At 37.9% G+C, this 17,304-nt stretch overlaps 1 protein-coding gene across 2 annotated transcripts in view; it reads right to left on the reverse strand.

Annotated features, from left to right (window-relative positions):
* The window catches only part of rasgrf2b (Ras protein-specific guanine nucleotide-releasing factor 2b), a 157,478-nt gene that overhangs the window by 50,363 nt on the left and 89,811 nt on the right, over nucleotides 1-17,304 (reverse strand). For both annotated transcript variants that reach the window (XM_061899807.1, XM_061899799.1), the window contains exons 4-8: nucleotides 13,882-13,971; nucleotides 13,666-13,802; nucleotides 5,149-5,265; nucleotides 4,971-5,050; nucleotides 639-832 (exon numbers count right to left, since the gene is read on the reverse strand). In XM_061899807.1, the coding sequence (XP_061755791.1) occupies nucleotides 639-832; nucleotides 4,971-5,050; nucleotides 5,149-5,265; nucleotides 13,666-13,802; nucleotides 13,882-13,971 (618 nt within the window). The remainder of the gene's footprint in view (nucleotides 1-638; nucleotides 833-4,970; nucleotides 5,051-5,148; nucleotides 5,266-13,665; nucleotides 13,803-13,881; nucleotides 13,972-17,304) is intronic.

A 17,304-nucleotide genomic window follows, 5' to 3' on the forward strand; every position in this document is an offset into this window, starting at 1 on the left:
GTAAGGCACCATTAAGTTGGATGCCAAACGTCGTAAAACACAAAGAAGAAGACAAAGAAGATTGTCTCCATGGTGACAGTTGGTAACATATCCAAAAATCCTTATTTGAATACGGCAATCTACATCACTTTTGCACTTATGTACTATTTTTGGCCACTGTAGCATTACACACAATGCACATAGTAGATCATCCGATAATAGTCCAAGTGTTTTTATAGTTTACATACGCTATTTTAGCACCTGATGTATACATCAGTCCCTCCTGTAGTTGTGTGTCTGTACTCATTATCAGTCCGTTACATTAGTGAGTTACGGTCCATGTTAGTATTCATTTTTCCTCTCATTGAACCACAGCTCTGCAGTGTTTGCAGCACTCATACATCCCCAGTCCGTGATGCAACCACCAACATGTTTAACTGTAAGTAAGAAAACTGTTTTGAAACTCACTTTTTTGCCAGCTATTTAAACAACAATGATTGTGTTTATAGTGCCTGGAAAATACACACGGTTCTAAAAAAAAAAGCCAGACACAAGATACTGTATATTCATGTACCGGTATATTATTTACTATTAGTAAAAATGCACTCTATCTAATATATTATCCTAAATGATTGAAGATCTCCATTCGTTGTGCAGACCTGAAACATGGGGTAGGTGAGGAAGGTCTCAAGCATCCTCCCCTCACAGGCGGCATTGGACTCGTACTGTTTAAGCAGCTTGTCAAAGTCTCTGTTCTGCTTACAATTGGCCAAAACCTGCAGACTGTATTGGTGGTTTCTTACAAACTCCTGGTAGATGTTCAGCATGGGCAGCAGGATGTCAAAAAGGTCGGCTGCGAAGAGAGCAAACAAGGAATCACATCTCTTTACCACTGACTTTTTATGTACAGAACATGGAGTGGTTGGACGGCAAAACTGTACATGACAGTGTTCATTTTGTCTATGGAGTTGTTATGTTATGGTTCAGGGAGGTAGGAGTGGACCAGTACCTGTTAGATAATCAGTGAAGTGGTTACCACTTGTTTCAAAAACATTGACTCATTGTGATTACCTTGAACACCGACTTGGCCCATTCTGGGACACCCTCATATGGACATACTAATACATTGCATTAGGAAAGTATACTTACACCTTCTCCTTTTACAGCCTTATCCAAACATGTATTGAATGCATTTTTGGGCTAAAAAGTCTGTACATAACACCCTGTAATGACATCTTTAAAATAATTGTATTAATATTTTTACTAAAATAAAATACCACATGTACTGTAGGTACATAAGTTTTCACTATTTTTATTGACTGTGAATTTAATTTGTGGCTGAAAATGCTAGCATACACATAATACGGAGAAGGGGAAAGTTGTATAATAAGACAAATAGTGAATGACATACAGTCATTTACCATATGTCAGCCTATGCCTTTGCAAATAAGTTTTGCTTGATGTTTTGACCAATTATGGTCCAATTTTACGTACGTGCTTACCAGTACCTTTAAATGTGAATTAGACTAGAGCACATTGAGCTGTTTTTTGTTTTAGCTTTTTAAGTCACTCTGGTTTGATGACAGTTCCACTATGTGTTCGTGTTTTTCCGAAAAATAATAACAACAGAGTAGCGGGACAAGTTTTGGCCAATGTTTACCCTTTCGTGTGGCGCAATTCAGGAATAGAAAAAATAACTTGCACATAAAAAGGTAAATACAAATGCATCTTAATGTAAATTAGATGTTCTTTTATCTGATTGTACACACAGTAACTACACAGTCAATACTTTTCAGCCTTCTGTTTGGAATTGACTCACGCTGTTGATGTGTCAAAATTTTGGGTAACACTTTAGTATGGGGAACACATATTCACCATTAATTAGTTGCTTATTAAAATGCAAATTACTAACATATTGGCTCTTAATTAGTCATTAATGACTTATTAAGGCCTTATTCTGCATGGCCTTATTATACAAACAGTAAGCCATTAACTAAGAGTCTTCCCTCAATAACCTCAGAATTATTGCTTATTCATAACCCTATCCCTAACCCTTAAATGTTCCCCAAGTGTCCAATAACTCTAAGTTAAGTCTTTAATACTTAAATTACCAACTAACTAATGATGAATATGTTCCCCATACTAAAGTGTTACCAAATGTAGTTAATCAATATTGGCTCTTATTTAATCATTATTAAGGACTTGTTAATGCTTTATTCTGCATGACCTTATTATACAACCAGTAAGCCATTAACTAAGAGTCTTCCCTCAATAACCTCAGAATTATTGCTAATTAGTAACCCTAACCCTTATATGTTCCCCTAGTGTCCAAATAAAACAAGTAACTAACTAATGGTGAATATGTTCCCCATACGAAAGTGTTACCAAATTTATTTAATCAATATTGGCTCTTAATTGGTCATTATTAAGTACTTATTAAGGCCTTTTCTGCATTGCCTTATTATACAACCAGTAAACCATTAACTAAGAGTCTTCCCTCAATAACTCAAAATTATTGCTTAATACTAACCCTAACCCTTATATGTGCCCCTAGTGTCAAAATAAAATAAGCCACTAAGTAATGGGTAATATGTTCCCCATACTAAAGTGTTACCAAATTTAGTTAATCAATATTGGCTCTTAATTAGTCATTATTAAGTACTTATTGATGCTTTATTCTGCATGGCCTTATTATATAACCAGTAGGCCACTGGCTAAGAGTCTTTCCTCAATAACCTCAGAATTTCTGCTTATTACTAACCCTAACCCTTATGTGTTCCCCTAGTGCATGCATGCATGCATGCATACATGCATGCATTTTCTACCGCTTATTCCCTTTTTGGGGTCGCGGGGGGCGCTGGCGCCTATCTCAGCTAGTGTCCAAATAAAATAAGCCACTAAGTATGGGGAATATGCTCCCCATACTAAAGTGTTACCAAATTAAGTACATCAATATTGGCTCTTAATTGTTCATTATTAAGTACTTATTAAGGCCTTTTTCTGCATTGCCTTATTGTACAACCAGTAAGCCATTAACTAAGAGACTTCAATCAATAACCTCAGAATTATTGCTAATTAGTAACCCTAATCCTTATATGTTCCCCTAGTGTCCGAATAAAATAAGCAACTAACTAATGGGGAATATGTTTTCCATACTAAAGTGTTACCAAGTTTAGTTAATCAATACTGGCTCTTAATTAGTCATTATTAAGTACTTACTAAGGCCTTATTCTGCATGGCCTTATTATACAAGCAGTAAGCCATTAACTAAGAGTCTTTCCTCAATAACCTCAGAATTATTGCTTATTAGTAACCCTAACCCTAACCCTTATATGTTCCCCTAGTGTCCAAATAACTCTAAATTAAGTCCTTAATACTTTAATAATCAACTAACTAATGGTGAATCTGTTCCCCATACTAAAAAGTTTGCGATGAGGTGGAGACTTGTCCAGGGTGTACCCCGCCTTCCACCCGATTGTAGCTGAGATAGGCACCAGCGCCCTCTGCGACCCCAAAGGAAATAGGTGGTAGAAAATGGATGGATACTAAAGTGTTACCAAATTTAGTTCATCAATAGTGGCTCTTAATTAGTCGTTATTAAGTACTTATTAAGGCCTTATTCTGCATGGCCTTATTATACAAGCAGTAAGCCATTAACTAACAGTCTTCCCTCAATAACCTCAGAATTATTGCCTATTAGTAACCCTAACCCTTATATGTTCCCCTAGTGTCCAAATAACTCTAAATTAAGTTCTTAATACTTTAATAATCAATTAACTAATGGTGAATATGTTCCCCATACTTAAGTGTCTGCGATGAGGTGGAGACTTGTCCAGGGTGTACACCGCCTTCCGCCCGATTGTAGCTGAGATAGGCACCAGCGCCCTATGCGAACCCCAAAGGAAATAGTTAAAGTTAAAGTACCAATGATTGTCACACACACACACTAGCTGTGGTGAAATGTGTCCTTTGCATTTGACCCATCCCCTTGATCACCCCCTGGGAAGTGAGGGGAGCAGTGGGCAGCAGCGGTGCCACGCCTGGGAACCATTTATGGTGATTTAACCCCCAATTCCAATCCTTGATGCTGAGTGCCAAGCAGGGAGGTAATGGGTCCCATTTTTTAATAGTCTTTGGTATGACTCAGCCGGGGTTTTGAACTCACAACCTACCGATCTCAGGGCAGACACTCTAACCACTAGCCCACTGAGTAGGCGGTAGGAAATAGATGGATCAGATGGATACTAAAGTGTTACCAAATTTAGTTAATCAATATTAGCTCTTAATTAGTCATTATTAAGTACTTATTAATACCTTATTCTGCATGGCCTTAATTTTACAACCAGTAAGCCATTAATTAAGAGTCTTTCCTCAATAAGCTTAGAATTATTGCTTATTTGTAACCCTGACCCTAACGCTAACCCTTATATGTTCCCCTAGTGTCCATATAACTCCAAATTAAGTACGTGTTACTTTAATAAGCAACTAATTAATGGTGAATATGTTCCCCATACTAAAGTGTTACCAAATGTAGTTAATCAATCAGTTATTGGGCTTTATTTGAGACTTATTGCAAAAATATTTCCTTTTGCTTCAGTCAGAATTGTGATGAGATGGAATTTTATTCAGTGATTCCATTTCTTCTCTTTAGAATTTGTCCCTAGCAATTTGCGGCAGTGTATGTCGGCAGTCTGTCTCCTTGGCGATGCTAATCAGTGCGCAGCCTCCTGTTTTAAAAAGAGGTGAAAAACACCCGAGGCGCCTTCCCCCCTTGGTGCTTATTGTTTGTCCCTACAATGTGTTTACGTGTTGGTGACAGAGATAGTGAAATGAGTGTTTGTGTGTGTTGAGTTAAGACGTCAACGCTAATGTTTGAAGAAGTCGAATTGGATGTCGAGAAACTGTGACCTTGACGTCACTGAGCGACTGCACACAATGTGTGTGTATGTGTGCGTGTGTTTGGGGGGGCAGGGGTTCAAGTAACAGCTTACCCAGCACCAGAGTGGGCCAGTTGGCAATCCTGGCCTTCAAGCCTTGGTGGAAAATTTCATGGAGGAACATGATGGTCTCACTGCAACCCAACACAACACAGTCTTCACACTCCCGTACACAGCGCACACGTCTTGCTTTTTGATCAGCAACAAATCTGGTCCGTTTGTCACCGCGCACCTGTTGAGGAATATGCTGCTGACGTCGTCGTGGCTGATGGGGGGCTTCTTGGAGCTGGCAGCCATTCTCAATGGTCTGAGGAAGCAGTTGACCAGGATGTAGAGCTGGTGGACGTACCTGCGTTAAAGAACAGAGAAACACGACAGCACATGTGAGCAGATCTGGCTGGTCCGCCAATACATGTGTTGTAAATCGCTGCGGTATAGCTGATGCTCGGTCGCCATGGAAACGCCATCGATGCTGTTATTACTGAGCCAATGTGCTTTTAAAGGGATTGTAAAGCCTTAAAGTAACTATCGAAGACATTATAGTGGCTTTAAGAGTGGTATTTGAGACTGTATACCTTCTAATAGTGGCTATAATTCAAACATAAGGCAAAGGGGTTTACCTGAACACATCATTTCTCACAAATAATTTTATCAAAACATTTTCTATGAACACATTATGACTGGTAAATATAAAAATAGAAAATGAAAAAAATACCCACTTAAGAAAATTAGAAAGAAAAACAGTAAGAGTTTTTACGACTCCTACATTTTTCGGGCAGTTTGTAACATCCCTGGCAGTGTGATTATATACGCCTCTGCCTGTAATGGAGGAAAGCATGGGTTTGATTCCCGGCCGGGGTAGCGTCAGGAGCGGAATCTGGGGTGAACAAAACTAAATGCATTTATTCGACTGACATTCTGTGGCTACCTTTGAGGGAAAAGCCGGTATAGCTTGGTTGGTAGAGTGGCCGTGCCAGATATTTGAGGGTTCCAGGTTCGATCCGCACTTCTGCCATCCTAGTTACTGCTGTTGTGTCCTTGGGCAAGACACTTTACCCACCTGCTCCCAGTGACACCCACACCTGTTTTAAATGTAACTTAGATCAGTGGTTCTCAACCTTTTTTCAGTAATGAACATTTTTTTTTAATTCAAGTACCCCCTAATCAGAGCAAAGCATTTTTGGTTGAAAAAAAGATATAAAGAAGTAAAATACAGCACTATATCATCAGTTTCTCATTTATTAAATTACAAAATATTGCTCATGTATAGTGGTCTTTCTTGAATTATTTGGAAAAAAAGATATAAAAAGATATAAAAACTTGTTGAAAAATAAACAAGTGATTCAATTATAAATAAAGATTTCTACACATAGAAGTAATCATCAACTTAAAGTGCCCTCTTTGGGGATTGCAATAGAGATCCATCTGGATTTATGAACTTAATTCTAAACATTTCTTCACAAAAAAAGAAATCTTTAACATCAATACTTATGGAGCATGTCCACAAAAAAATCTAACTGTCAACACTGAATTTTGCATTGTTTATTTTTTTCACAGTATATGAACTTACATTCATATTTTGTTGAAGTATTATTCAATAAATATATTTATAAAGGATTTTTGAATTGTTGCTCTTTTTAGAATATTTAAAAAATATATCACGTACCCCTTGGCATACCATCACGTACCCCCAGGGGTACGCGTACCCCCATTTGAGAACCACTGGTTTAGATAATGGGTTTCATAATGTAAAGCGCTTTGAGTCACTAGAGAAAAGCGCTATATAAATGTATAATTCACTTCATTCACGTATAGCAGAATTATACAATAAAAACATAGAGCATCACCTTTAATGTTTAAACGTCAATATGAACAGCAGCTTTACAGAAGCCCTGCAGGTAGTGTGTAGAAGTAGATTATGCCATTACAGTGAAGATAATTACCAAAACCTTTAGTTTTCTAGTAAGTGAAAGCATGACATGGCGTGATAAATCAATTGAGTCTATTACAGGAGCCTTACTATTTAAAGCAGGCCTGGGCATTTATTTTGACTCGGGGGGGGGGCCAAATCTAGAGAAAAAAAATGTGCCCGGGGGCCGGCATTATTTTTAGGAACACGAATACAAAGCCTCTCAAATAATGTCTGATTGAATGCTAAAAACGTTATGACAGACCGCCTTAAAAACGCAAGGGAATTTCACATTTTTTTTACTGAATGAGACACCCAGAATGTACATGAAAATAAAGAATGTAGGATTTACCGTATTAACTACGAACAATAAAACACTAAATATTGTCAACTTTTGAACGTCGCACCCCCTCTTCCTCCACATATACAAACACAGCAAAATATGGGTAAAAAAAAAAACACCTACGATCTGATACACCTGATATATCACTAAGCTTTAGAACTTTGTTGTAAAAATCTCCTTCCGTGTCTGTCCCTGACACCCACCCTCTGGAAAAGCTCCACACCCACACTGCTTGGTGCCTCGTCTGAGCTGCTGTGACTTAGATTACCATAGAAACTAATTAATTACCAAATTAACTAATATATCATGCAAAAGCACAGATTCCAACCATTGAAATACTTTGTATAGTTGAAGACTTACGGTCATCATAAGACATCCTTGCACATCATAATGATGGCAACAGTTTACATCTTTAAAGGGGAACATTATCACAATTTCAAAAGGGTTAAAAACAATAAAAATCAGTTCCCAGTGGCTTGTTGAATTTTTTGAAGTTTTTTCCAAAATTTTACCGGTCCCCGAATATCCCTAAAAAAAGCTTTAAAGTGCTTGATTTTCGCTATTTGCGATGCGACTATCCATTTCCCTGTGATGTCATACAGTGCTGCCAATGTAAACAAACAACGGCGAATACCACAGCAAGATATAGCGACATTAGCTGGGATTCAGACTCGGATTTCAGCGGTTTAAGCTATTCAACAGATTACGCATGTATTGAAACGGATGGTTGGAGTATGAAAGTATTGAAGAAGAAACTGAAGCTATTGAGCGAATAGCTATTGACGCTATTCATAGCCATAGTTGGGCCGAATAGCTGCGTTAGCATCCCCGGTAAAATGTGCGGACCAAACGATCAGGACTTTCGCATGTTGTGACACTGGAGCAACTTAAATCCGTCGATTGGTAAGTGGGTTTTTTTGCATTAAATGTGGGTGGAAGGAAACGTAATATAGTTGCAAATGCATCTGCAGGTTATCCATACATCTCTGTGCCATGTCTGCTTTAGTACTGCCGGTAAATAGCATGTTAGCATTGATTAGCGTAGCATGTTAGCATCGATTAGCTGGCAGTCAACATCAACAAAACTCACCTTTGTGATTTCGTTGAATTTATCATTGCAAATGCATCTGCAGGTTATCCATACATCTCTGTGCCATGTCTGTCATCGCCGGTAAAATGTGGAGACACTCTGGCACATTCAATGGGGCCTGGCGGCAGACACTTTTGCATCTTCGGGCCAGTGGTGCAACTTGAATCCCTCCCTGTTAGTGTTGTTACACCCTCCGAAAACACACCGACGAGGCATGATGTCTCCAAAGTTCCAAAAAATAGTCGAAAAAACGGAAAATAACAGAGCTGAGACCCGGTGTTTGTAATGTGTTGAAAATGAAAATGGCGGCTGTATTACCTCGGAGACGTCACGTTCTGACGTCATCACAAAAAGAGCGATAAACAGAAAGGCGTTTAATTCGCCAAAATTCACCCATTTAGAGTTCGGAAATCGGTTAAAAAAATATATGGTCTTTTTTCTGCACCATCAAAGTATATATTGACGCTTACATAGGTCTGGTGATAATGTTCCCCTTCAAGATCTAAAAAACTATCTGGGAATGTCCGGCGGGCCAGATTCAAAAGCTTAACGGGCCGCATGTGGCCCCCTTAATTTGCCCAGGTCTGATTTAAAGTAATGATACATTACATAAGACTTCTAAAGGGAAAATATTATTCAAAATCAACTTTTCTTACCTATTGGTACCTGTTTTTGAGTATTTGGGATCTGCATATGTCCTGGAAATTTGAAATTAAACCATGGAGAAATGGAGGAGATATTTATAAAACAACCTTGTCTTTTTTCATACATACTTATTCCAAACAAGCCCTTTGGAATGTGCCCAATTCGTAACGGTTTTTCAAAGTGTGACGTCAGCTGATGAATCCATAAATGGTAGAAATTTAGCCGAAGACCTTTGCGTGAGTTCGTCATTGTAGCCCGACACTGTATTCAGTAAGTTAAAGTAAAATTTAAAGTGCCAATGATTGTCACAAACACACTAAGTGTGGCAAAATTTGTTTTCTGCATTTGACCCATCTTCTTGTTCACCAAATGGGAGGTGAGGTGAGCAGTGGGCAGCAGCGGTGGCCACGCCCGGGAATCATTTTTGGTGATTTAACCGCCAATTCCAACCCTTGATGCTGAGTGCCAAGCTTGTACTCGCACATGCACATGTGTCTTCCGATGTTGCAATTTCTAATACAAATTAGCGCCTCGTTCTAACTTACATGTATATCTGTTTGTAGACTGGATATAGAAGAGCTAAAAACTACGACATTGCTGACGAGGAGAAGACACAAGTTGTGTTTCTATTAGCCCTAGAAATGGGCCAAACCTAAATATTGCAACCAAAAACTGGTAATGGAATCACTCATATATTGAAAAACCTCTCAAATATCGCAAAAACATTTTTTGCGGTTTCATGAGGTGGTTTTTAAAATGTTTCTATTTTTGCAGTTTTTCGGAAAAGCATGATGGAAACACTTTTTCAGAGGGCACCTATACAGCGAACCGACAGGGCGGCCCTGCACGACATCCAGGGCAGACGGGTCATTAGGTACACCTACGTAAGCGCTTAAAAATATGACATTTTTGAGAGGGAGGGGGGGTTTTCCCTCCAACTTTGCCACAGCTGGCCTACTTTACTCCGTGTCTCGACTTCTTTTTACACTCGTAACTACTAATAAGGTTAAGAAACCTACCACGTTAAAAAAATAAATAAATAAATAAAAATCACCTTGGTACTTTGCTTTCGTCAAAATATTGAGGCTGTGTAACTTCCTTTTACACTTGAAAACAAAAATCCCACACATTCACCGTAATATACTTTGGTATTACGCCTTCATCTTACAAACTGTAGAGGTTACACTGCTTATAAGTCCTAATATTTATGGCTGTTAGCTTCTTTTTACACTTTGATGACAGCTAATTATTGTTTAGCGGTAGCTTCGTTTTATACTTTTATGACAGCTGATTATTGTTTTAACTAGGGGTGTGGGAAAAACATTTATTTGAATACGAATCTAATACGTTGTGCGATTCAGAATCGATTCTCATTTTTTAAAAATCGTTTATTTTATTTTATTTTATTTTTTTTTTTATCAATCCAACAAACCACTACACAGCAATGCCATAACAATGCAATCCAATTCCAAAATCAAACCTGAGCCAGCAACACTCAGAACTGCCATAAACAGAGCAATTGAGAGGAGACAAACACGACACAGAACAAACCAAAAGTAGTGAAACAAAAATGAATATTATCAACAACAGTATCAATATTAGTTATAATGTCAGCATGGCAGTGATTAAAAATCCCTCATTGACATTATCATTAGACATTTATAAGAATAAAAAAAAAGTGTTACAGTGGCTTACACTTGCATCGCATCATATAAGCTTGACAACACACTGTGTCCAATATTTTCACAAAGATAAAATAAGTCAGATTTTTGGTTCGTTTAACAGTTAAAACAAATTTACATTATTGCAATCAGTTGATAAAACATTGTCCTTTACAATTATAGAAGCTTTTTTTTTTTAAATCTACTACTCTGCTAGCATGTCAGCAGACTGGGGTAGATCCTGCTGAAATTCTATGTATTGAATGAATACAGAATCGTTTTGAATTGGAAAAATATCGTTTTTGAATCGAGAGTCGAATTGAAAAAAATCTATATATTATGGAAGCGTGACCCCAAGAATCGATATTGAATCGAATCGTGGGGCACCCAAAGATTCGCAGCCCTAGTTTTAGCGATTAGTTTCTTGTTATACTTTTATGACAGCTATTTTTTTTTTTTTTTTTAGCTGTTAGCTTCTTTTTACGCTTTTATGGCAGCTTATTATTGTTCAGCGGTTAGCTTCTTTTTACACTTTATGACAATTATTTATCTCATTGTTTTTAGCAGTTAGCTTCTTTTTACACTTTGTTTGACTGCTAATTATTATTTTAGCGGGTAGCTTTTCTTTACATTTTTATGACAGCTAATTATTGTTTAGCGGTTAGCTTCTTTTTACACTTTAATAACAGCTAATTATTGTTTTTAGCAGTTAGCTTCTTTTTACACTTTGTTTGACTGCTAATTATTATTTTAACGGGTAGCTTTTCTTTACACTTTTTTGACAGCAAATTATTTTTTTAGCGGTTAGCTTCTTTTTGCACATTTATGACAGCTAATTGTTGTTCAGCGGTTAGCTTCTTTTTACACTTTTATGACAGCTGTTTATTGTTGTAGCAGTTAGCTTGTTTTTACACTTGTATGGCAGATAATCATTGTTTTAGCAGTTAGCTTCTTTTTACACTTTGTTTGACAGCTAATTATTGTTTTAGTGGGTAGCTTTTTTTTACACTTTTTTGACAGCTAATTATTGTTTTAGCGGTTAGCTTTTTATACACTTTCATGACAACTAATTTTTATATTGTTTCTAGCTGTTAGCCTCTTTTTACACTTTGATGGCAGCTAATTATTGTTTAGCGGTTAGCTTCTTTTTACGCTTTTATGACAGCTAATTATTGTTTTAGCGGTTAGTTTCTTGTTATACTTTTATGACATGTAATTATTTTTTTAGCTGTTAGCTTCTTTTTACACTTTTATGACAGCTAATTATTGTTCATCGGTTAGCTTCTTTTTACACTTTTATGACAGCTAATTATTGTTATCGCAGTTGTTACACATTTATGGCAGATAATTATTGTTTTAGCGGTTATATTCTTTTTACACTTTATGACAGCTTATTGTTGTTTTAGCAGTTAGCTTTTTTTTTACACTTTTTTGACAGCTAATTATTGTTTAAACAGTTAGCTTCTTTTTACACTTTTATGACAGCTAATTTTTGTATTGTTTGTAGCAGTTGGCTTCTTTTTACACTTCTATAAAGTGGTTTTGATTCCGATCGATTGGCCAGGGTTGAGCTAGGGTAGTGCATCGCCGTACTGGGAAGTTTTACGGGTCTCTCCCCCGAAATAGATGCTGACCTGCAGGCTGGGAGGGAGCCACATTCCCGTACAAGTGTCAAGGGGGCCGTAAGGTAATACCTTAGAGCAATCACCCGCTGCCTTCGTCTTCTATTGACATCGCAAAACAGTGGGTGCAATGTCTTCATTCAAAGTGGCGTCTCGCAGGATGAGATTTTACGAGGATTACAGCTCATGACGTACAACACCCTTTAATGGAAACACCTACAAGCCACAAATGTACTTTATCAGAATGTTTGAAATATCGCTTTTATTTTGCAAATAACTACAATGGAAACGCAGCTACTGTCAAAGTGGAGGCACGTAAATAAGACCGGGCACAAAAAAGCGCATCCTGAGGAGATGGTCAGAAAACGACTTGAAGACGGTCTTTAAAACATAGTGTAATCTAGGCAACATTTTGACCAAACAACCACTAATTCATCTTTTGTAAACCACAAGAAAGTGTTTTAAATGTACAAAATATGCACCATATTTTTTGGACTATAAGTCACAGTTTTTTTCATAGTTTGGCCGGGGAGCGACTTATACTCAGGAGAGACTTATGTGTGAAATTATAACCACATTACCATAAAACATCAAATAGTATTATTTAGCTCATTCACGTAAGAGACTAGACGTATAAGATTTCATGGGATTTAGCGATTAGGAGTGGCAGATTGTTTGGTAAACGTTAAGCATGTTCTATATGTTATAGTTATTTGACTGACTCTTACCATAATATGTTACGCAAACATACCAGGCACCTTCTCAGTTGGTTATTTATGCGTCATATAACGTACACTTATTCAACCTGTTATTCACTATTCATTATTTATTTTAAATTGCCTTTCAAATGTCTGTTCTTGGTGTTGGGTTTTCCATCCATCCATTTTCTACCACTTATTCCCTTTGGGGTCGCGGGGGGAGTTGGGGGGGGGGGGGGGGGCGCTGGTGCCTATCTCAGCTACAATCCGGCGGAAGGCGGTGTACACCCCCTGGACAAGTCGCCACCTCAACACAGGGACAAAACAGATAGACAGAACATTCACACTCACATTCACACACTAGGGACCATTTTTAGTGTTGCCAATCAACCTATTCCCAGGTGCATGTCTTTGGAAGTGGGAGGAAGCCGGAGTACCCGGAGGGAACCCACGCATTCACGGGGAGGACATGCAAAATCCACACAGAAAGATCCCGAGCCCGGGATTGAACCCTGACTACTCAGGACCTTCGTATTGTGAGGCAGACGCACTAACCCCTCTTCCACCGTGAAGCCCGGTGTTGGGTTTTATCAAATAAATTTCCCACAAAAAATGCGACTTATACTCCAGTGTGAATTATATATTTTTTTTCCTTCTTTATTATGCATTTTCGGCAGGTGCGACTTATACTCCGGGGCGACTTATACTCTGAAAAATACGGTATAAGATTTGACCGCTTGTAAAGAAAGGCCTTCAACGTTCAATGTGCAAACAGACATACTCTGTCTCTGCTTCCACCATGTTGAAGACAATCTGGTTCCTCTTCCTCATGCTCTCAGCGTGAGGAGAGCAGATGTAGTCCTGCACGATGATCTTCCACTTCCTCCGACAGAGCCAGCCTCGCATGAAGCTCTGTACCTGAGGCGAGACAAACACATCACCTTGCAGAGAGCAGGCGTTCGTTTCATTCGCCTCTTCATGATATGCATTTGTATACCTTCTTGATCTTTTTAATGTCGGGGTCTTCTGTTTCATGGTTGACGTGGTAGGGTCTCATACGCTCCTTTGTTTTGTTCAAAGCTACAATCTGCAAAACACAAAACATTGTATTATTGTTAACAATATACGGTAACACTTTAGTATAGGGAACATATTCACCATTATTTAGTTGCTTATTAAAGTAACAAATACTTATTTTAGAGTCATTTGGACACTAGGGAAACATATAAAGGTTAGGGTTACTAATGAGAAATAATTCTGATGTTATTGACGGAAGACTCTTAGTCAATGGCTTACTGGTTGTATAATAAGGCCCTGCAGAATAAGGCATTAATAAGTACTTAATAATGACTAATTAAGAGCCAATATGCTACTAAATTGCATGTTAATAAGAAACTAATTACCATATTTTTCTAATTGTAAGTCGCAGTTTTTTTCATACTCTGGAGCGACTTATGTGTGAAATTATTAACACATTACTGTAAAATATCAAATAATATTATTTATCTAATTCACATAAGAGACTAGGTGTTTATCAACAATCGTCACACACACACTCATTGGATGGATTGACAAAGTATGGTCTTCATTGACAACCGAAACCATCCTGTCCGAAGTCAACAATCCAATCCAATCCACTTTATTTGTATAGCACATTTAAACAACATAAATGTTTCCGAAGTGCTGCACAACAATATTAAAAACAATATTTAAATATCCTTAGCTCCACCAATGACTGAATAAAAAATAAAACCAATATAAAAATTAAAAAAAATACATATGATTAAAAACGATTTTAAAGGGTAAAACCAATTAAAACAATAAATAGAAATCAAAATTTAAAAAAATAATTAAAAAACAGAAAACAGAGGACCACACAACTCACGTAGTGTTAAAAGCCAAAGATTAAAAGTGGGTCTTAAGACGAGACTTAAAACATTCCACTGTGGGAGCAGTTCTGACATGGAGGAGCAGAGTGTTCCAGAGCTTAGGGCCGACCCCTGGTTTTAAGTCAGGTCTTGGGCACCACGAGCTGGAACTGGCTCTCGGACCTCAGAGCGCGCGCAGGGATGTAAATTTGGATGAGGTCCGAGATATGAGGTGCCAGTCCATGTAAAGCTTTAAAAACAAACAGCGATGTTTTAAAATCAATTCTAAAATGAACAGGGAGCCAGTGAAGACTCTGAAGAATTGGGGTTGTATGCTCACGTTTCCGAGTCCCTGTAAAAAGTCATGCTGCCGCGTTTTGGACTAACTGCAACCGGGAGAGAGCTTTTTGGCTAATGCCAGCATAAAGTGCATTGCAGTAGTCCAGGCGACTTGATATAAAACCATGCATGACTTGTTCAAAAAGGTTAAAAGATAAAAACGTTTTCATTATTGCTAAAAGGCGAATATGATAAAAACACAATTTTAAAACGCCATTGACTTGTTTGTCAAGTTTAAAATCACTGTCTATAGTGACGCCAAGGCTGGTGACTTTGGGACGCACATAATTTTGCAACGCTCTCAAGTCAGTGAGGGCCGGACCAAAAACTAAAATTTCATTTTTTTCCTCATTCATTATTAAAAAATTATGGGCTAACCAAGCCTTGACGTCATATAGACAGTGGAGAAGGGGTGTCAGGGGGCCGTGGCCTTTTGAAATCTGCAGATACATTTGGCAGTCGTCTGCATAAAAGTGATAAGACACTCTAAAAAATCTCTCCAAGAGGGAGGCGATATAGAGCGAACAGGATGGAAACAAAGGCTGGATTAATTGGAACTGCAGCTGACGATGAATCTGACTTAAACAACGTACCGATAGAAGAGGAATCGGCGCGTTGTCTACCTTTGGAGTTGACCGAGTTGTTTAGAAGTGACACCGAGTGTCACACCGAGACATGGACTATTTTTGCTTCTTCGATTCAAGGAGAATACGGGAAGAGCCAGACGTGACTGTGAGTACATGGTTGTTTATTAGGAATACTAAATACAAAAACAAACAAACGAAGGGCGCTCACAAGGAGGTACAAAACTTGGCTACAAAAATACAAACAGGAAAACCGAACAACTGCTCGATGGCATGAAAGACAATGAACTAAACTTAAACTTGCACTGTGGCAGAACTATGAATAACTAACACAAAAACACTTACTGTGACCGGTACAAGGGGCATGGATAGCAAGGTAATCGAGGGTGCGTGAAGGCATGAGGCAGAATGCAAAAATCCCAGAACGATAAACAGAAAGCAAGTGACATAAATAGTGGCCGTGGTAACTAGAAGCAGGTGTGAGAGGCTGATGATCGGGGCATGACTAGGGGAAACAGGTGGAAACTAATGAGTAGCTATGGTAACAAAAAAAACCCAGGAAGTGAAAAAACGGAACAAGACTCCAGAAAACAAAACAAAATATGATCAAACATAAAACCAGATTTACAGGCGTGACACCGAGGAAGAAGATCTATTCGGATTCAGCGATTTGGAGTGACAGATTGTTTGGTAAACGTATGGCATGTTCTATATGTTATATTTATTTGAATGACTCTTACCACAATATGTTACGTTAACATACCAGGCACCTTCTCAGTTGGTTATTTACAGTATGCGTCATATAACGTACACTTATTCAGCCTGTTGTTCACTATTCTTTATTTATTTTAAATTGCCTTTCAAATGTCTATTCTTGGTGTTGGATTTTATCGAATAAATTTCACCCAAAAAAATGCGACTTATACTCTAGTGCGAATTATATATGTTTTTTCCTTTTTTCTTCTTTATTATGCATTTTCGGCCGGGGCAACTTATACTCCGGAGCGACTTATAAGCCGAAAAATACGGTAATAGTGAATATGTGTTCCCCATATTAAAGTGTTACCCAATATACAAACTGTACATTCCAAGGAGCAATGCTTAGGTGCAATACACTAGGTACATCTGCACAATACTGTACAACACAAGCGCTGTATGAAAAACTATTTTACCCCAACAGGGTGCAGACCTCCACCAAGACTTTTTGCACTAAAACTGCCATCTGCTGACTCTGGTGGGTCACTGCAACACTTGGCCCCAGAAAGGGAGAACAAAAAACACTTGCTACATTCTTTTCATGCTTGGCAGAGATAATGCTTAGTTTGGACTGACACAACTGCATTTGTTTCCCTCTTTAGGGAACAGTCATTCATTGAAAAAAATGTTTGCAGCAAAATATCGGGGTATTTTTTTAAGTTGATTTAAATTGTGCAAGCAAGTAATTAACAGTGATTAATAGTGTTAAATCAAATTTCAAAAATGTGAACAATCTTATTGAAACGATTAATCGTTTGATGGCGCCAGTTTAAAGCTAATAATAATAACAATAATAGTACTTATAACTCATTGTATTGATATAATTAGGTACTATACATATGTAACACAATATGCATGTCATTTTGTTATTTA

This window comes from Nerophis ophidion, linkage group LG01 (genome assembly GCF_033978795.1).
Source record: "Nerophis ophidion isolate RoL-2023_Sa linkage group LG01, RoL_Noph_v1.0, whole genome shotgun sequence".
Classification (NCBI taxonomy): domain Eukaryota; kingdom Metazoa; phylum Chordata; class Actinopteri; order Syngnathiformes; family Syngnathidae; genus Nerophis; species Nerophis ophidion.